General features: G+C 37.6%; 1 protein-coding gene across 1 annotated transcript in view; it reads left to right on the forward strand.

Moving 5' to 3' along the window:
- syndig1l (synapse differentiation inducing 1-like) overlaps window positions 1–22698 on the forward strand; it is a 36123-nt gene that overhangs the window by 9523 nt on the left and 3902 nt on the right. Inside the window, exon 3 of the mRNA XM_044330043.1 lies at window positions 15502–15639. Coding sequence (XP_044185978.1) covers window positions 15502–15639 — 138 coding nt within the window. The remainder of the gene's footprint in view (window positions 1–15501; window positions 15640–22698) is intronic.

Raw genomic sequence — 22698 nt, forward strand, 5'->3', positions numbered from 1 at the left:
GTTTCCCTTTAACTTGCAGTTATCAAAAGCAAGGTGTTTAAAGAACTCGTAATACAAAGAGAAAAGAGAGAAACTACTGCCATGGAATAAAGTTTTGTATTTTATTTTTAAGCAGCTTTATTAAATAAAGCACAAACTCTCGAATTATTGAAGTGTATGGATAAATATCAGGTAGCCTCTGAGGAGGATCAGTAAAGTGGGAGAGAAATTTCATTAGATAGATTTAAATTCAAATTTCTCTTGTTTTGATTTCCCCACCTTCAACCCAACTTCTAATGTACTATAATAGTTAATGATATTACTTGAAAAAATGTGCATTCCCATTGTGATTTAACCTCGCATTGTTTCTCCAAAACACATTTAGAGCTCAGGACTAGCTGTATATTCAAAATAAACAAACCAAAACATCCAATTATCAGTTCCTGTTAAGAGACAGCAAAATTGTGTCTACTAGATGTATTCTTGGTGTCAAGTGTCTTACATCACCGCAGCTGTTCCCTTTATTAGTTTTTCCTCTGATTTCCTTAAATCACAAGAGACTTACAATATCTGTATATTCTCAACCACCTTTAGCCTCTCACTTCCTCTTTTTTATTACCTTATTTTTATTCTCTTTGAGCAAAGTATTGGAAATACAATGGTGCTGTTAGTTAGCAGACATGTAGAAGCCCTGCTGAAGTGCCCTTAAAGAGAGCATTGAATTGCTCCCAGCTGCAAGGTCGCAGTTCTGCACTCTAATATCCATGTAGAAGATTAAAGAAAAGAGAATTTTGCCTTCAGAGGTCAACAAAGCACACACGAAAGCAGAGTTTGTCCATGATCGAGGCCTCTGTTGCTGGACAACCATGAAAATCACATCCGTCTCCTTATCAACTCCAACCCTAACAAGTGTACAGTAAGTACTGGAGGTTTGCCAAGATGACCTCCCTGTGTCTCCGGCTCCCTCCTGGTCTCTCTGCTCACTGGCAGGTGAATATTTGAAAAAGCATCCATGTTTTAACCAAATTACATAAGCCGGCTCTCGTCTACACTGTGATCCATCATTTTAAATGCCAGCATAGCAGATCTGAAGTAAACCTGTGTTTAAATTTATGCTGCCAGACTTTTGCAAGCATGAAATAGTGATTTGATCAATATTCTCGGTGCTGGAAGTATTGTTGGCTAACAGGTATGAGCCGTGGTCAAATCACTACTTTATTCTTGTTTAGTTGTCTGACAACAGAAGCCTAACCTAAACATGCTAGTGTGGAGATTTTCATAATATACAGTGTTTTCAGATTTATTACCACTTAGTGTGGCATTGGCCTGAAACTTGTGGAGGACCACAAGGGTCACGGAAATAGTAATAAAGCATTTCTTTAATTAATGATTAATTGTACAATTAAAAACAAGAATAAATAAATTAGTTTACAAATCAATTAATTAATCTTTAAATAAATAGACTAGATTACAAAGTAATTCATTTTTTGATATTTTCATGGGCAATAAAAAGAGGAATTATGAAATGAATTTACAAATGAAGTAATTATCCATCAATAAATTGTTCAAATTACAAAGGGATTAACAAAAACAACTTTAAAATAGTCAATACATTAGTACATCATTTAAAAGTACATTAATTAATTCCTATATAAATAATGGAATTTCAAAATCTATTTGAAAATGCAGTTTTAAAAAGAAAAATAAAGAAGTGAATTCGCAAACTGAACTGAATTAAGAATGTAGCTTTTAATTGTGCATTCATTTATTCATTTGCATTTCCCCGCTGCTTTTCCTTTTCCTATTAGCTATTGGATTTGTTGAGTCATTTAGACTTTCATGCTAAAACAAAGCAAATCAGTCTCCCTCAGAGGCCCCACCCCTGTAAGTGGCTCTTTTTATTGTCCATTAAAATATCAAATAATTAATTACTTTTATTCTATTTATTTATGGATTAATTAATTGATTTGTAAGAGTGTTGTTCCAGGAAATATAATGTGGTAGAACAAGACAGGCCAAGGTCTGGATATTAGTTTAAAACACTCATTCCTGCAAGTAATGGTGGCACACTCAGATTTCAGATCAAAATGATGTGGTTGAACCAGCAAGAACTGGCTTACCTTGTTCTTAACCTGGCTCCAGTGCCGTTTTTTCGGTGTCATGAAGACATGTTTGTTGTTAGCTCACTTTAAAGTGACAATCCTTACGATTTCACTTATGGTTGATTTAGCGACACCTGTGGTTACTAGTAGTAATGCTAAGTCCCAAAGTTCTGTTTGAAATGACACTTTTATTGATGAGTCTGACTCTGTCAGAAATACAACAGAAGAAGATGACTACTTGATGGCAACTTGTGTTCTTTATACTGTAAATAGCTGTAGGTATAGTTTTTCCAACCCAAATATGTTTCAGCTTCTGACCAGCAGTTCAACTCTTTGGGATTAAATCATTATGTAATTATGTAATATAGTCACATGTGCACAAATTACATGCAATATGCACAAGCGTCAGCTCTTGTCTTTCAAATTCTTTCCAGTACGTGCATGAAACGTTTACTGAGTCCCTTGTGCATGTGCACACCATTTGAATCCAGCGTGGCATTTGCAGACTCCACCACTGACAATCCAAACTACTATATAGAGACGTTAACTAATGTGTGTAAATACATGTAATGGCTATTGCAGAATAAATGTAAGGATTATAACATTAAGGACAGTGCTCCTCAGCTGTGGTGTCCCTGGATATCTTGGTCCATTAAAACTTTCATGTATTTTCACCTGGATAAAAAATAACACTTGATCTAGGGATAAGACCCACCATTTCTATTTGTCTGCCATCTGTTACACCATCTCCAGTGCATGAAATTTGCATTTATCAGTACATTTCATATGCAAATAATTTGAACATGTGGTAGTCTTGCCCCTGTGCAACATTTCAATAAAAATGGCTTCCTCTCACCTTTTCTGATTTTATGCTCATTTCCAGCACGGGAGCATTAAAATCACAGCCGTGGGTGTGAAATCAATAGAGAGATCAGTTTTAAAATAAATATATTTCCAACTGCCCGCTGCCTCACCTCTGCAGCATTTTAGATCAAACCAGGTTTGATTGGAAGGGGACATGAGCGCTTATGCCTTCATTAAATCTAAAATGTAGTCATGCTCCAGTTCAGTGCACATATATTGTTCCTTTTCTGAAGGGTCCAGCACTCAATATGAGCCTGTGTCATATATTCTAGTGAAATCTTTCAGAGACATCCCATTTCTCATTTAGCAGTAAATGACAAACCGATCTCTTGGATCATTTCAATTCAGCAGTAAGCGAGTCTGTCCAATGGATTTTGAAAGCTGGCTCCCCTCTGTTAACAGGGGATATTTGTCCCATGGTTTGGTGTGTCTATCTGAGATACAGAAATCGTCAGCTGCACTCTGTGACTCTGGAAACGTAATGGAAATTATGACATGTCAGAAGATATCACTTTATTGCTGAATAAATGCTGTAAAAAGAAGAAATAAGTCCTTTACTGTCGTGTCTGGATCACATAAATCAGTATCATCAAATCAAACTCAGACATCTAATCAAACTAAAGCACAAGCATCAAACAAGCACAAATACCTTTAATTGAAGATTAGGTAAGCGCTCTTTAATCAATTCTGTCACTCTTCTCAAAAACAGAAAAAAACTTAATTAAAATGAATAATTAGATTATTTTTTTGTCAGAGGAATCTCAACATTACACTTGCGCTCATATTGCTAACCTACTCTTACATATTCAGTCATGTATGAAATGTCAAAGATTTTCCACAGGCAGCCTTAGTGAAACTCCAGCCAAAATTACATATTATTCTCTAAATTTTAATTTCAGCTGCTTTAAAAAAAAAAATGAAATGAAATTATGTAAAGGATCTTAAAATTCTACTATCCTCCTTAAAAAATTTTCACTCTTTGTTGTTAAAGATGTCAAATATGATATAAAGCACCAAAAATATTCTTGCAAAAGCTGATGATATCTCTGTGCAAGCTCAGCAAACACCGAAATTCTTCTCCATGCTAATGCTGCTAATGTAGACAGTTGTTGTGCACCCACAACTACATTAATACCAAAAGTCCTACAGTATCACACCATTATAACAGCCTGTGATGTGCTGTCCAACGCTAGATGAAGACATGCCCAGTGTAGGTATGCCAACCATCTCAGCTGGCAGTCTGCTGATATCTCTATTGCTCACTGGGATGGAACAGTAATGAAAGGGCCATTCAGTCTGAGTCAGTGCATTTCAATAATCATTTGATGTGCCCTCCTTCACTTCTCCTTGGCACGTGGTAACACATAGCACCATACGTCACGCAAGCGGCCTCTTGCAAAGCGAGGGGGCTGGGTCCAAGGGAAGGAGAAAATGAAACAGACTTGCCCTTGAGGAGTTCTGATAATTGAGAATAATAAATGATTATTAAAGCTACTCAGAAAAGTAATTAATTGAGAGTTATTTTCATAAATAAGTCCTTAAACTTTAAACAGTGTTTACTTGGACATTCTTTACTTGCACAGAGGAAATTATGAAAGACACACAATGCATCTTTGGCAAATATGTCCTTCAAATGACCACATTTGTCCATTCTCTCCCTAAGCCCTAAATGGGTTGAGCACAAAGAACTCTATTTAAAGAGCCAACCCAGACATGTTGTAAGGCATATAAAAATACTCTACTCTAAATAATAAATTGTTTTCTGATATGTTTTTTCCGCCACAAAAGTTCAAATACCTCCTTAAAATCCTTCAAACATCGTCTCCTCGTTCTCCCTCATATAAAATCTCAGAATATGTAAATATTGTTGATTTCAAAAGTGCTGGGCACAAATGTCTCCCACTTTACTGTAATGTCCATTCTCAGTGTTTGTGCACTGGAGATTTCAAGTTTCCACACTCGTCTAAGTTCCATACTGGACCACGACTGGCTCCAAACTAGTTGTCACAAATCCTGTTTGTGGGCCCACCCCTTGAACTCAGATTTTAATTTTTCCCTTTTGGCAGATGACAACAGCCTTCTAGTTGTGCACAGTGAAGCTCAAACATCTGTAGGAACAAGAAGCAAACCACATTTTTTAGTGGTGGGGGAATTTTTGAAAATTCTCTTGAGATTTGGTCCACAATAAAGGTGCAAAGAGGTGTCTGACAGTTTAAGGTCCACATATGAGCAAGTTTTGGTCTCTGTGTCTAGAACAATCAGCCTTCAGGTCCTCTAGGTTGTGTCCTTCAGAGGATACAACCCCTAAATTTGGACACAGTGTATATAGAATGTTGTGTTGCAATCATAGACTGTAAAAAAAAATAAATAATGTAGTCACCATGACATCACTCCTGTTTTGAAGCCTCGAGTTCGGCATTTTGACCATTGTCATCTTGGATTTTTTGAGCCAGAAGAGACTATATTTGGACGAGAGGATGGAGCTGACCCTGCTAGCTTGATTGGCACGGTGCATTTACTGTCTATAGTTAATAATGCTAATGCTAATTTTGGATAGCGAAAGACAGGCTTAAAACAAAATGTAAAATGTACCAAACACTGAACAAAACTTTTTTTAGACGATCAAAATGTTACAATTAACTCTCATGAACTGAAAACACACTAAAACAGCAACAGCCATGCCAATACTCCTATTCTAATCTGGGGTTATGATATGTAACGTACGTAACCAGCGTTATCTTATGATTGACAAGTCACCATGGTAGCGACCTGTCAATCACAACATAACTGTGCCCTAAAGCATACCCTGCTTTATCTATTTTACTCTAAATAGGACCATAATTTACTAAATGAACATCATGCTGTATTTATGAAGACTTCAAATTAGTGATTGAGACCATAAACTCATTAGGAAAATGTTTACTGAGGTAATAAATTAAGTGAGAAGTAGGGTAATTTTCTCATAGACCTCCATACAATCGGACTTCTTTTTGGAGCCAATGGAGTCACCCCCTGCTGGCCATTAGAAAGAATACAGGTTTAAGGCACTTCCACGTTAGCTTAACTTTTCAGACCTTGTGGACCTTCAGGAGCTTGCCACTTGGTTGCAATGCTGGCCCATGCGCAATACTATACACACTGTTTGTTGAATCCAAAATAAATCTGCATTTACTCTGTATTTTGGAGCACGAATCATGGATGTGGTTCTCTAGCTGTACATTTATGAAACTACATTCTTATGTTTTTTTTTTTATCTGCATATTTTTAACCATATATGAACTTTGTTTCAAATTTGAATGCCAAACTAGCTATCTGAATAACTGCCCCGATAGTTTACAGAGAGAACACGATGTATGTAAGACATGTTTCTGACATTTAATTATTGGTAGAAACTAGAGGAATTTCCTTATTCTTGGTTTGGAATAAAGTTCCTGAAAGAGGAATAAAGCAGCACAGTATTATCTCCCTGCCAAACTTCACTGGTGTTTCTTTAATCCTTGCCTGAATGGCAGCTCAGAGTATTAAAAAGTGAATAATGAGAAAGAGGCTTCTGTAATGCATTGAGTTTTGAGTAATATCAGCCCTTTGGGGCATTACATGTTACAAATCTGAGCAGTTTTTTAGGGGACAGACATGTAATGATTGTCCACCAGTCTGTTGGATTTAGATTTTCTTAAATTCAAAAATAAACTAAGAACAAGGCTGTTTTTGCAATGTATAATCGGTGGTCAGTTACAATACCGTGTTCTCAGCCTTATACTGTACATTCTGTCCCTCTGTTAGTCTAGCAGGTCTGATTCGACACCTTCTCATTGAGTGTGAATATGAAATACAGCCTTGTCATATCCCATATTAAACGGCTATAGGCAAAGGCCGATCAAAAACCTGCTAAATTATAGATGTCAGCCACTTCACTCTAAAGCAGCTGCAATCTCAGTCCAGGAAAGAAACAACAAGAAAGAAAATGTTTCTGTTATACTGTTTTTGAAATCTTTGGATTTTGGATCTTTGGATCTGCTGTGTGGAGGGATGATTGCATGAGTATGTTCCATCTCAAAATTGTAGATTTTACTAATATTTAGATCCAGTCATTTAATCCAGTCCATTCTTTACTGTAGCTTGTAGGTCAAGTGTTAGCTAAGCTGCTTTTTTATTGCATATTGCATCATGCTGCTCCTTGTCTACTGTGTTTTATCTGCATTTGATTCTGCAACCAGTACGTTTTACTTGAATTTGTAATTTATTGAGCTTAATACTTTTTTAACCTGATTTCTGTGTTGACCTTATTTGGATTAAAAGAGACAAAAAGCTTTTTTACCATTTTCAAAGAACACATGTTTTTAAAATAACATGGAATATACAAAAGGTATTGTGGCCTCATATGGCGAGAATTTGTTGTAATTTTTGTCCTATCACATTACTGATTTCTTTGCTTCTCGGCACAGTCTTTATAGTGCAGCTCAACCTGCTTACAGAGCACGATGTGAATACTGAACGTGATTTGTAGTGTTTCTCCATTGTAGTCTCATTACACCATCTGAAATTGCACACCTGTCAACAAGAGGCCACGGGGTAATTGAAAAAAAAAACAAAACAAAACAAACAGATATTTTGTTCATTAATTCAACACAGGTAGAGCATTTCCCCCCAACAACTCTAATACATGTTTGAGAGGACTGCATCATGATGAAGCTCTTGTGATTCTTGCTCATTGTGATCATACACTCTGTGACTGAGTGTCCCTCTGAGGTTCCTGAGTGTGTTGGACCTCATAGGGCTGCTGAGCTCAGTCACTGTATAAATCACAAGGTCTTATTAACAGCACGGTAAAGCTTGTATTTCTTTTTACCAGCCAACCCTTTCGGTAGCAGTCTATCACAGTGCCTGATAGATTATAAACCCTTAAGACGACACCCTAGTCACATCTGGGGCCACAGGCTCCTGCCCCGGCATAACTTAACATGACCATCTGGAGCACGGGTAAAGACCAGGCGTATGTGTTGCAGTGATGCAGCATTAGGATGCAGAGGGTGCGACTGAATGTTGACTGGCCTTATGACAGACAGGAAGGGGCCAGATGACCTGCTGATGACTCTTATGCAAAGTGACATGCATCATCTTTTGTTGAAATGTAATTAAGTGAGAAGAGACTATTAAAGGGCCACCAATCCTAATGACTTCTGCCGTCTCCCTCTTCAACTGCCTGTTTTTCCCCATGATTTGGACACAGTTGCAAATGCAAGAGATCTTGAGATTAGATCGCATCATGCATATTTTTTGTCATTTCTCATGAATACATATTCTATATCAGGTTTGGAAATGTGCTGAAAATGTGATTTTGTGCGGCATTATGCAGCATCTTTAATGGCATTCGCTCATTAACTTTCCTTATGCATTCAGCCAAGTAATTGAATTCCCTTTGGTTGTGAAGTAGTGTCTCTCTGCATCCAGACCCTCTCACTATACTTTACCTTTGTGTAAAGCAATTAATTTGTGTAATCTTAACTGCTGACTTTTGCTTTATAAAATGGTTGAAAAGACAACATTAATTTCTGTGGGTGCTTTCATTTGATTCAGTTTGGTCAGTGTCTCTGTCTTCTGTTTGTGCTGTATTTGTGGTGTATAATTTCCTTTCTCGACAGTCCTCTTGTATACATTGAAGCAATTCCACTCCTCAGATCTGTTTTTTCCCAGCGTACAACCTTTTATTGTACCGTGTTTATGGACTCACCAACTGTGTTGGATGTATTGTATAACATGGCAATGGGACAGAATATAGCCACTTTTTTCTTGTAGAGATTTGGCATGTTACTTCCAAATTCAGCTCTTACAACATGAAATGCATTCAAAAGCATATAAAAGAAATGTGTGTAAAGAAAACTGAATATTTCATTTTGATATGTGGCCAAGGACAGTGAGCCTCAGAAACATTTTCATTGCTGTTTTATGTAAGAAGGAAAAGAAAAAAAGATCCAGAATTAAGTCAAGACACCAGGGGCTTCATTTATAAAACAGTATATAGGATCCAAACCAAAAGTGTACATGTGCACAAAAGCCAAAATGGCGTACGCCAAAAAATAATCAGATTTATAAAACTGCGCAAGCATGAATGCATGCGTTTTTCCCATTTATAAATCAAAATCAACTTGACATTTAACCATAAATGGATTCAATGCAAAAGCCCTCACAAATTGATGTACCTGTTGTTCCTGTGGAGAGAGGCAGCAGTGTTGAAAACAGAAGAAAGTCTGAGAGGCTGATGGTTGCAGCAGCTGTTAATGCAGTCAGTGGATTAACTTCACTTCAAATTGACTTGTGGGACATGGAAGCTCAACGCTTGGTATTTGTTAAGCATCTATATAGACACGTACATGACTGATGAGACTACATGCTCAGTATATAAAAAACAATAAACACTGTATTTAACTCCAAAATCCAGCATGCAGGTGTTTCTCTAATTTGCTTAGTCCATATATCGGTGCAGGTGGTGAAGATGTGCCAGGTGGGATGACTGGCGAAGGCAAAGTGTGTTTAGTGCGCTCTGTGTGCCTAACAGCACGGTCATGTTCACTGAAGCGATTTTACACACAACAAGTATATAAAAACTCATTAAAATCGTGCTTGTTGATATATGCACACTGTCAGAAGATTTTATTGAAAAGCTGCCACTCTGTTCTCCAGTTCTTTAAAGATGTTTGATGTATTTTTCTTGGATGATAAATTCATTAGTTAATTATTGTGGTTGAGGTGAAAAGGAATCAGTATATTCAGGATTAATATCAGGGAAAGGCAAGCCAGACTTTCCAGAATCCTGCTACCGACCACATCCTGGCATCATCCCGACATTTCAGCAATGCTGTGCTGCTCCACAACTGACTGACCGAGTGTAAGCGTGAGTACCTTACAGTCCGATCCTCTCCTCTGTGCTCTGGGGGTTTGTTAATAAATTAGAGATGTAATTGGTTAAGATCTGAGTCGGCTTGTATCTTTTAAAACTGAAAGGTGTTTATGGAATAATTATGGATCACTACAAGCACAAACACATGTAACACTGCTGGCTTGGGTGTTTATGATAAAGTGGATTTATAATTAACGTTTGATATGAAGTGAAATGAAATGTGTGAGAGGAATCATAATACAATCTAGATTCAATTCACCAGCTTGCTATCTGTATCGCCAATTTCTCCTGTCTCCAAAATGTTCATACGCTTGGGTCAGAGTTTCCGAACAGATGTGCTCATTCTTCTGTTAAGTTTGTCTTTATAAATCACAACTTTTTCATGGGATGTGGCATACTTGGACATGGGCAAGTCCCATTTTGTGCATGCACAACGGTTATAATTGAGGCCCCAGGATTGTATGCAGGGTTCTTCTAAACCTGGATGTAGCCTAAAAAATTACAAAATGTGCTGTAAATGTGCTCTGACAGCTCTGTGACCTCTAGCCAGATTTGCTCAGTGTCATTTCTCCAGCCGCAACATGTGGACTGAGTGCAAAGCCTTTTTTAAATTATTTATTTTACTACCATGAGTTATGTGCAGGGATCATCTCCTGCTCATACTGCTTAGTTGAAATTTGTAGACATGCCACATACTGTATTAGCACCGCACACAAAAAAGAAAATTAAATAAATGCTGTGACAACCCGTGAGACACTTTGTACAAAGTAGTTCAATTAAAAGATACATCAAAATTCATGCAGTGCCATCCTCATATGATTACCTGCTTTCCAAGTACACACAGGAGTCATGGTATGAAACATTTACAGTAACTGATATAAAATCTGAATAAAGAAAATTTTAAAAAACAAAGGTTGGGAGAATGGAGAACAAGGGGTAAGAAAGTGGACAGGGGCACATTTCCTGTCTGCTGTGGAGGCAATTTGGCAACAGATAAATTATACAAGCCCTCGTCCTGGTTATGCTGTCATGGCAGAGTGGTGAAACCATCCATTAGCTCTTTGTTACCTGTCATCCTGTTGCCTCATGTTGACAGGATTTACGCCCCACATGACATATCTGAGCGCAGCTAGCAGCACAGGCATGCATAGTCATTATGACTCTCTACTATAGGGATGGTGGCGAACAAATGACAAACACAGACACACACATGCTCATTAAAAGTCAGATAAAAAATTGGTAAACAAAATTCTGTTTACTTAAAATGAAATTCAGCTCAGTAAATTCAAAGCCTGTCAGTGACTGAGCAGTTTCATGACCTGTAACTTTTAGTTCACAGGTTATTGAGAGTGTCATTTGAATTCATACATGGATTTATGGGAAAAATTAAAGATAATGGTATAATCACACTCTGGTAATTGCTCCATGAGACAGCTTTGCAGAGGGATTGGTGGCCTGTTGTCATCCGCTTTGGATCTCATGAATAATGACCTGCCTGCACACCCAGACAGGTCTGCTTGCAGCTACGGACAAAATCAAATATAACAATATCAATAATGCAACAATGTTGTAGGGTTGATTATTGGTGGTGATTCACAAAATATTTACACAATGAGATTTTTGATAAATAAGCATCAGTAATGTGGATATAACGACTAAGTGGGTAAATACAAATAACAGAACAGTTAGAACAGTCTGATAAGTTCAGAAAATTACATCACTTAACTGTAACACAGCCTTTAAAACCAGGAAAAGACAACACATATCATGATATTACAATATTCAATATCTAAGATGATATCTAGTCTCATATCACGATGTTGATATAATATCAGTATATTGCCCAGTCTTACTTGTGGCTTCCTGTACATGCAGACCTGTCTGCAAATCTGTACTGACTCTAGCAACAACCTCATTGTTTGCTTGTTTGACTGACCTCCTCTGCCTTTTGAACTTCTCTTTCTCTCTTCCCTGGTAACCTAAGCCGACCAAACAGCCAGGATCCCTGGATGATGTGTGTTTTCATTCTCCAAACAGCCAGAAGGCTGTGCAGATATTGTCAGTGAGCTCTAAGGCACAGCAGAGCAGGGCTGGCTCTGCAGAGATTGCTCTATAGTGCTTGCTTAAGGCCATGAAGGCAGAATAACATTATGCAAAATGTAGGCTGCATTATGCTAATGTATTATGACCTTTTTTTTTTTTCTTTGCCTCAGCATTGTGTTATGAAGAGAATGAAAAATATATCGATCATCACAGCGGGGGCCTGTGTTCACTGCTTTTAACAGGTTCATAAGTACAGCTTGATGACACAGAGCGGTATTGTCTGCATTTGCAGGTTTTGCTTGCTCTATCACTTTTTGAGATTAATATACTTGTTTTGTTTTCCATAGAGTCTATTTTTGGAGTAAATTAATCACCCTAACATTAGTGGGCAGGGCCCCACAAATCTCAACCACCCACCTACTAATCCCCATCATCAATCAGGCAACATGACTATAAGAGGTGCACGTTATTAAAATGAATTGAAAACCATTTCACCCCCACCCCCGACCCCTCCCCACAAAGCAAATATATTCAGTCAGTCTCAGTTGCAGTAATTTAATGTGTAATACAAGGCAAACACCAGTAATTTGAACTCATACTTATTGTAATAAAACACTCATACAACAAAATTACATTTTTAAGAGAGTAGTCTGTATTCAAAATAGTCCTTCACAAAATTGTGCCTTTGTATGAAGCTGACCAGTTATAATTACCTCTAGTAGCACTTTTCCTAAAATGCACCTTTAAATTCAACAAGTCAAATGTATCACTCAAAATTCAAGACCAGTTTGGAACAATGATGATTTATTTTAAGATCAGACTACTAGTACTTTCATGTGACTGAGCTTGTTCACTGGTTGGGATTCTGCAGCACACATTTAACCTACAGAAGTCTGAAAAAAATGAGTAACTGGAGTCTTGAGCCCAATGCAAGTCAGGTGAAAGTGTCTTGTTTTTAGAGCAACAACACCAGCCCCAGAAAAAACAGCACCTCCATCTCACATTGACATGGCCGGTGCAGGCCTGAGGCCAACACAGCACACATCAGGGTGGGATGCAGCTTGACTCAAAATACAATACAGAGAGTGGTGCTTCATCTTACCTTGGTAAGATATTAAACTATGGTGTGGGAGAAACGCTGTATTCATATTCATTGGGTACACCACAACCACAAAAACACGGATTAAGAGATATAAACCCCCTAAAAATGCTTACAAAAATAAGGATTACATCATGACAAGATGTCCAGTTGTTCAATGGAAATGTAGGAAAAGCCTTATGTTGTTACAGGCATTTTATTTTTCATATTACCATCTTAAATGTGATGATTTGACATTTTAGTCTTATCTCTTTGGTTGAAATATTAATCGTAACATTGAACACAATTTCTTTGGCGCAACGATATATTGTTAGCCTTGATTTTTTTTTTCATTTATTTTATTGTGTTCCACCCTCATGCTGGATCATCCTTCAAACAGGATGATGTGTGAAGGATGCAGCTTAATGGCTCATACAGAAACCGTGGCCTCAATCTTTGATTTCTTTTTTATTACAGGCACTGTAGAAAATAAATCTCTGTTCTTGGTCTTACTATTTTTTGGTGTGGAAGATGCTGTATGCAGTACTGTAAATGTGTATTGATGTTATAGGTTATTAGGCCAGATGCAGTCATAACAAACCCAAATTTGAAATTGTAATGCACACTGGTATTTTCTGGTGTGGACTGAGAATCTGTTAACAACTAAACAGTATGCAGATGTATGTCTGTTCTCTTTTGCTGAAGGTCTTGCTGTTCTATGTGAGGAATGTTGCACAGAGCGTGAAATAGTTTCACAAAGCTTTTGGGAGGAGGAGTGTTTGATTCATAACTATTTCACATCTGAAATGAAGAGTACGTTCAACCATAGCTTTTTTTTAATGCCATCTGTTGTTTAGATGCCAAAATGAATCTGCATATCTCAAAACTAATGAGAAACTAATGGGCCATCACAAAAAGTCCATGAATACGAGCTGTGGCATTACGTGGAAGCAAATGATCCTGCATGCAGTGACTCGTCAGTGTTTTGTTTCCCATTACACAAATGCCTTTTTTCTTTTTCAGTGAATGCAGATTCTTTCCCCACCCAGTTGACTTGAAAATCTCCTCTACCTGTGTTCATGTTGTTGTACTGTACAAAGAAAAACTTTTATTTTAAAAGTTTCTTCAACCTACCAGTCCGTCTGCACATTGAGGGTGGATGATATGGCCGTAAAATATCACAATATTTCAAGGTATTTCTGCGATAATGATATCGCACTTCTTACATATTACCGTGGTTTGTTGTCTATCTGATCTTAAACCACTTCCACATTACTGAAGTCGCCCCCCTTTTTAGAACTAACTCCTCTACCGTGGAGCCAGTAGCGATGTTACTTTCACTTTCAGCCCTGCTTGTTGTTGCTGTGCGTAACTGTATGACGTCATTACGTCAACAAGTCAAAATATTGCCATTATCATGATATGAATTTTTTATGTCATATTAAAAATTATACCGATATTATCGTGAACAATACAATATGGCACACTGCTACTGCACATATACTTTACTAATTATAAAATTCAACCCAAACTTTCAGGAGATGGATGCACCAATCAGTCTTTAGTTTACTCATTACTGATTGACTCAAAGAGGCGCTGCGAATATTATATTATATTATTATTCATTGGGATGTGACTGGTGACTCATAAACAATTAGTTTATGAATCAATTAGTCAGTAAAAATAATTGTTAGTCACAGTCTTAGATGTGACATTTCAGGGTTGTGGAGAACAATGATTCTCTCAAATTGCCAAACTATATAGGATGAGGGTGTTTGACATTGAGGTCACTTTTGATTTTTCAGTAGGTCCAGACCAACAAAAAAAATTATATATTGATTGCTGTTAGTTCTGGTCCAATTCACATTTACACAGGCTTTATATGAATGACTGAAGTTTTACAGACTGACAGGTAACTCATTCCTTAAGCAGTTTTGTCCTGTATCATCAGCACTGTGTGGAAAATTAAACTATGATGACTGACACCAGGTCATGCTGCATTTTATTGAACCTTACATGTGTATATATGTACACTGGCGTACCAAAGGGCTCATGAAGAAATACGTGATTATGAGACTTCAACTAAACCTCATTTTATGAATAATGACAACCAGATTGGTCAAAAGATCACTTCCTTAAGTAATTTAGCTTTTGAATTCATATTAAAATCACATACTGTATCTACTGTCACTCAGTCCTGTAGTTGGTCCGTTTTGCTTTCATATCACAAACGTACTAAAGTTTGCTTGGAAGCAAACTTTTTCAGGTGGTCTCAGTGCAGTTGTATAGTAAACACCATAGTTCGATTGACAGCTTTCACACCAGCCTAAATGAAGCAAATGGACAAGCACACCCAACAGTTCCCAACAGGTTTGAAAAACAACAGGTCAGATGTGAAAGCTGAAATTGATTGTTCTAATTGTTCATTGTATAAATGTAGTCACTGCTACATTACTAGTCATGAATTATACCTTTTGTCCATGTACAGGAAACAAAATGTGTGTATGTTTTGACCTGAGTTGTTGTTCTCTGTGCAGACAGACTGCTCCAGCGACAGTGAGAGTGAGGACAACTTCATAGTCGTCCCTCCTCGAGACCACCTGGGTCTGGCTATCTTCTCCATGCTCTGCTGTTTCTGGCCCTTGGGAATTGCAGCATTTTACTTCTCACAGGGGGTGAGGACACAAACACAACAGCATGCAATGCACATACCTCCTAAGTTGTGGTCTGTCACACATGAATGATGCAGCATCTGTTTGTAGAGGTGTAACATAAAACAGGTGCATCTACCCACACATACGCACATATTTTCATAAATAAGTAGACATGGGAACACACAAACACACTTGAACACACTCAGGTGTATGTATGACTCATCATCATCAGAAGATTAAGGGCTATCACACATAAAAACGGAATGTCAGCAGACTCTCCTACTGCCGATCCAAGGCCATTTTTTACTGAGCTGCCCATCAATAACTCAAGGCCAATCTGTAATGGCTGCTTGATGTTCTGTAAACAGGTTGAAAGCCGGCTTTCAAGATTATATAAATCACTTTCAAGGCTCAGTGTTCAAAATACAAAGATGAGAGAGGGCCTTTGAACTAGTGGCGTCTTCAGAGGAAATGATTTTGGACCCAATTACAGGTGTGCTGGCATATTAAAAGTGATGAACTCTCAGAAACATTTAACAGCTTTGTCAGATCAATATAGTTGATGTTTGAAATGCATGATTTGTGGGAAGAGATGCATGAAACCACACTAAAGACATTGTTTTAAAGGGCCACTTCACCGATTTTACACATGAAGTTCAGTTTACTCAGTGTGAGGGGCTCTACTGAGCCTGCAAAAACATCTGTATAATGTTTCCTTTGGCTTTGGAGGAAGCTGTCTAAAAATCTCTGAGAAAATAACCTTGACAATGTTATCAGGGGAGTGTCTAAAGAAAGAGGCTTCTGAGTTGCATTATGGGAAATGCAGGATCCAGCATTTTTGGAGCACACTAGGGGCTACAAGTCAGGATATTTGGGCCTCTGCTTCGCAAGTTCTGACTATTCTTTTTTTAAACTGTCTCTCATAAGTCTTCAGCTCTATGGAAGTGCAATATTAAATATCTGGCGTATGCCTTCTGAAAACCATTTTCCCCCTAATTCCCCTATTGTAGGTCTAAAAAGGAGCTGTCTTTCTGGTTCAGTTATCTTTCTGGCTTCCATGCACAAATTCAGAGAAGTAAAACAGAGGTAGTGCTTTAATGGTTAAAGTATCATTCCTTATATTCAGAGCTTGCATGTTAAATTCCTTGATAGGTAATAGATTGGCATTCAACATTGTATATTAATCGAGATAAGGCTCTTGGAAACTATCTTTCCAGAGATACAGTATTTACTTTGATGTAAAGGTGATGTCACATTATTATGTAGACACATATAGACATATAGACATATATTTCAGATGTGTTGATGATTTGAAATTCACATCATGTTTTGGTTCATATACTGTATGTTGCTTCTGCTCACCTTAAATCTGTCAGACAGCAATCACCAAGGTGTAGTAGAAGAAATCCTAAGAGGTCTTTTTACAACAGGAATCAATGTGTATAGTGTTTGTTGAAGTGTAGAGACAGCAGCAATTTCCAAAGAAAACAAGCCCATGTGATTTTGAAGTTCTGTCAGTGTATGACAAGGCTATGTTTTTAGCCGGTAACATTGACAAACTGCACATAATGGTTGTGTAATGGATTCCAACTGGACTCCCACTGTCTTTTCAATTCTGTAGGAAACAATTTCGATGATGATGTGTCAGTCAAGCAAAGAGCACAGGGATTGCCGCTTGTCTTGCCACTAATCAATTCTGTCTCTCTTAGATGCACCATCAATACAAGGAGCATATTGGAGCACACACAGACATACAGTGTATGTTTAAAAGCACATGCACATTGTATGCACACACATGCTAGAGACAGGCAACTGTGAAGCTTTTCTGTAAATTGCTCCGCCTTTTACTATAAATTCTTATCAAAAGCTTGAGCATTTAGCTGTCTTATCTGTGGGCACAAGTAGTCCGAGACACATGAAGGCAGTCAGTGAATTATCTTGTCAGGAGCTAATTTGATTCTTCCTGGGTAATTATGGGAAAGTGATGGTTGTGTTTAGGGATGGATGGCTTTTCTGCCAATCTCCCTCCTTTAGAAGGTGAAGTCCAGAAGAGCTGTCAGGAAAAGATATGGTGGGAGTCTGGGATTGCTTCATTTTATAGCTCAATAACCCACTTCACTGGTCTTCATTTCATTCAGTCGCTCAGGAAGCCACTAAACTAAACAAATGAATTCTGTAGGAGTTAGCGCGAGGATATTGTACATTTTTAGCAGAACATGGGCTGTAATTTGATTATCTGTATAAATTTCTATGCTGCTCTGAGAAGAGTGGGATATGTACTGCCTAACAAAAATGCCAAAATACAGTAACTGGCTTACTTATTTGGTCAACTTTTGTCAGATTCTAACTTTTTGACATTTGTTTTATCATATAAAAAATGAATATGCCTTAGGAATGTGTAAAAATGTGAAAAAACAGAAGGTGAAATTTATTTAATCTAAAATAAAATCTATTTTATTGTAATTTATGCATTTATGCATGCTGCTCAGAGTAATCTCAGTCAGCAGCTCTTCTATATTGTTCTTGATGCATTCTTGGTTTTCATAGCACCCTCAATCTAACTAATCTAGACTAGTGCAGGTGCATGTTTATTGGCTTAATCGAAGAGTTGAGGTAGTGTAGAAATGCAGGAAATTTGTTTTAAATTACAATCTTTTTTCTGGGGGAGACAAATCCCCCACACTGACCCCCAGGGGAACAAATCTCACTCCAAGCTGAAGTCCTAACTTGGCAGCCCTGAGTTTAGAAATGATAGCACATCAACTTCGCCACTTACTCCCAGGACATTTACAAGCAAACAGGTTAGCCACTGTAACAGAGTCTGTGGAAGGCAGATCAATAGTGTTTTTGTCCCACTGGAAGGTCAGGCCTAGTCAAACAGAGAGCTGCTGGCTTCTCAAGGACAGGAGTTGAATGTGTGTATCATTGTCAGTGAACACACACAGAGAAAACAGACATGCATTCATGCACTGCTTCAAATCGAGTGTATCCTATTTGCCAAAGACTACATCTTTCATTCAATGTAATGTCGTCATGGTAAACAGTGCTGCACAGAATTCAGCCTTAACCGCCCACATACACACACACAACTGGTAATGACTAGAATACCATGAATGTCTGGGGAAAATTAGCTTTGAACATTTGATTGGGAAGCGGAATTGAGTTTCAATTATTGCCACTAATAGGGTGAGTGTTTTGTTTGGAGATGCTGATAAATGTTTCTCTCTGCTCTGAGACATCTGCGCTGGCAAGTGCAGAGAGTTGAGAAGCCGCAGCGATTCCTTTCACGATTATGCAAATAGGACTCCCCTGAAGTTATCTTACGGCGTACACGTCGTCATAATGGATGAAAATGAATGAGCTAATTATTGTGGAACAGTTTATGTATTAGTGTGTGTGTCGGCGTGAGGGAGGTTGAGAGACAGACACAGAGAGCGGGAAAGAGAAAGGGAGCTTTATGTGTCGTTTATTTGGAAGAAAAACCTGTTGAGGTGTGCTGAATTGACTTCCGATAGCGCATCGCAATATGAGCCTCAATGTAGCTAAGTCTGAGATGTTATCTTTTTTCTATGACACCACATTTCAATCATTTTGTCAAGGTTGTAGAGATAATGCCTTAATGCTTCTAACCATCTCCCTCTCAAGGATATTCAAGGAAAATTTCCACACATTGACATATAGGTTATACACAGCTGATGCTCAATGAGAGAATAAGCACACACACACTTTCAACCGACTACCCTCATCTGTTTTTCCACATAGTTATATCTAGTCTTTCAGAATCCTGTTCCTCAGGGAGACCCAAAACATGCATTCATTTAATTATCTGTGTGAAGTGGAGAAAAAAAGGATAAATCAAGGTGTGTTTAACCATTATTTTCACTGGAGGAATGAAATGACAAGCATACGCCCTTCAACTGCAGTTTCCTGCCAGTTTATAGAGAGACTTAAAGACCTTGCTGGGGGGTGTAATACATCCTCAAAAAGAGAATGTTCTCTGTCTCTTTTTGAAAGAAAACTCAAACCTAATTTCCCATAAGGCCTTCAAAACAGTGCTTTTGTTTCAATAATTACAGCGTGGAAGCTAAAGGCCCTGTCTTGAATACATGTCCTTTGTATACTGTAGATTTGCTTCTTGACCTTTGGAGGCATTTGTGTAAGGAGTCTTTCTTTCTGGCTCTCATCTGGCTGTCTTTGTCTTGGACTATTAAACATTGTCTTCTAAAATCCTTTTTGGCACTAATGAAACACTTTGTGCACAGCGGAAAGACCCTACTCATAGTTTTCTTTCAGTAGTAACAACCGTCACTCATAAAAGGTAAATGGAGTTAGGTTATGAATTTATTCATTATTCAGTTGATGAAAGCACTGTAGTTACAGATGCTGAGAGATCTTTAGCTAAAAAACATCTCCATTTTGGATGCACTCAGAGCATCTTAAAGACAACTCTAATATGGTGGAATACAAACAACATAATCAAGAACTTGCATTTCATTCCACTACAATGAACATAACAATCCACTTGAAATGAGTAAATAGCCATTATGCAATGATGCTTCCTAAGGTAATGCAGGAAGGACAGATACTAATTAGATCATTCGCTTTGCTTAGCAATAATATATGTGCCACCGCATGTCTTATTATTCCAATATTATAGGCTAATGACAGACTGAACACATCATACTTTGTCATTTGCATCTGTCGTAATGAACTGACTTTTCAACGCTGATTCCACTAGAATGTGGTATAAATAGGCAGAGACTATGAATAATAGAGCATTTTTCACAATTGTACATACAAAGTATAGATGAAAAGGCATCAGTAAGCATTCAGTATTTATAAAAAAAAGGGGAAAACATCTGTATGAATACCAAGAAAAGGGTACGGCTGGCATATAGATTTTTTTTTTTTTAAAATTACAAAAGGTTAAATTAGGTGTAGCCCTACGTGATGCAAACTTTAAAGGGGGAAAACTTTGACATGCAGCCTTTGATCTGTTTGATATTACTATTGTGAAATCTACCTGATTTTTACTGCAGTGTTACCTGACTATTATACTCCTGTTTGACTATCACTAGGTTTGTGAAATACAAAAGCATTTGGTTAATTAAAATTCACCTCCTTATCAGTCCAACTGTTATTTTGTAGCTGCTTATTTGGCTCAGGATCACAATGCCAAAAGTGTTACATCCTCTAGCTCCTCTTGGGGAATGTCCATGTGCTTCAGCTGGGAGTTTTAGTCTCAGTGCGTATTTTTGCCTCAGGCTCTCCCTTCAGTTAGCCATATAAAGCCCTCTTAAAAAAGAAAGGCACCATGAGTTCAGGTGCCAAAACCAAGCAGGTCTTCTCAATGAGGAAAAGCAGTAGCTTGATTCCTAAGTCCTCCCAGATTTATGAGATTCTCACTCTTTTATGAAGAAAAAGGAAAAGAAAACTCTTTTTATCCACAGTCTGAGAGCTTGTGAGCAAAGGTGAAATCCATGTTCTCATGGATTTGTGAGGAGCCATGCTTTGGGGTTTATTTTTCTGTTCACACACAGTTACATACAAAGTCAGCATCATTGCAGATGGTGCACCTAACTCGCAGTCAGTGTCACAATCCCTCTTGACCCAATGATGAATAAAAAACCATAAACTCGTCCTGGAGCAGCAGCTCACTCCCAAACTTTTATTATGTGAAAACTGTGGTCTTAGAGTAGGGAGTACTAACCCTGATACATACTTCATCTCACTCACACACATCACAGATCAGTTCCATCATTATTAGAATTGATTAAACAAAACAATGAAGGTCATTTCACACACTCACATGCTGCATTTCAAACTGTGCTGGCAGAGATGCAGCACAATAGTCTGACAATAAATTGTGGTTGCAATTCAGCAACTGTTGCTGATCTGTTGGCACCGATGAATCATCAACAAGAGAAAACAAATTAATAGATTAATATGTGGCAGCGTTTGTAACAAAACAGAAGAGAAATAAGTTTGGGTGAAGATAATGGAGACAGCCACTGTAACACATTCTACTTTTGTCTGCATGTGTGTTGTTTCTGCTTCAGTGCTGACCTCCATTTGGCGATGTGAATGAAAACAGCAAATCAAAATAGGTGTCTCTCTTCTTTCCATTTCCCCCCTGGCAAACAAGTCCATTCAAATAGTAATATAGCAAGAGGATACACAGCAGAAGCCACACTGTAAACACATCAACAATGGCCAGGATAAACAAGATAAACCACTATTCGACCACTATTCATTGTTGTATTATTTTCAGGCAGTATGGAATGATATAAGAAGCAAATACCCTTTTTATAACCAGTTAAATAGTTGATGTTACCATCTGGCTAATTAATAAACATCAGTCCAGGAGGATCGTGTTTACTTTGTCTCGCTCATTAACAGAGACATCCAGTGATGCTGTATTTAATTGTCTTAATAGTATTAAATACTAGAAAAAAAGACTGTTTAATGTAGTCACAAGCTTTGTTCATTTCTGTTTAAGATTGCTTGTTTTGCATTGTGAACATCAGTTCCAACTTAATAATTTGTTTTTAACTCAAGTAACAAATTATTAAAGCTGATCAAATCAATATATTTACATCAGCAATGGATCAAATTACTACATGTAATGTGAAAGGTGTCGCTCATAAGTTTTAAGCAACCCTAACCCTAATCCCCCTAACCCTAAAACTCCTAAACCTCCTAAACCCCAAACCCTATTTCCAGAATATTGGCAAAAGAAAATTCCAATTAATGTGTGAGCTGGATAGTTCCCTCAAGAATTGGTAGAGAGATAAACAGAGTTATAATGAGAGTGAATATTAGAATTACATTTGTCTGATGGACACAAACATTAATCCAAAATAATGCTAATGTTGCTTCGTATCTGCTGGATGTGCTGGCTGTGAAACTTAAAATAATTTGTTTATTAATCATGAATACTTTACTTAGACTATGCAAATATTGAATTAACCATTTCATGATGTAACACAATATTAAATAATAAGTACCTCATTATTTATTAGTGAATGTTTTTTTTAGTGTGCTGGTTGATTATGTTGTGAAAGCTTGTGCAGCTGTGGC

This window comes from Thunnus albacares, chromosome 16 (assembly GCF_914725855.1).
Source record: "Thunnus albacares chromosome 16, fThuAlb1.1, whole genome shotgun sequence".
NCBI classification, from domain to species: Eukaryota; Metazoa; Chordata; class Actinopteri; order Scombriformes; family Scombridae; genus Thunnus; species Thunnus albacares.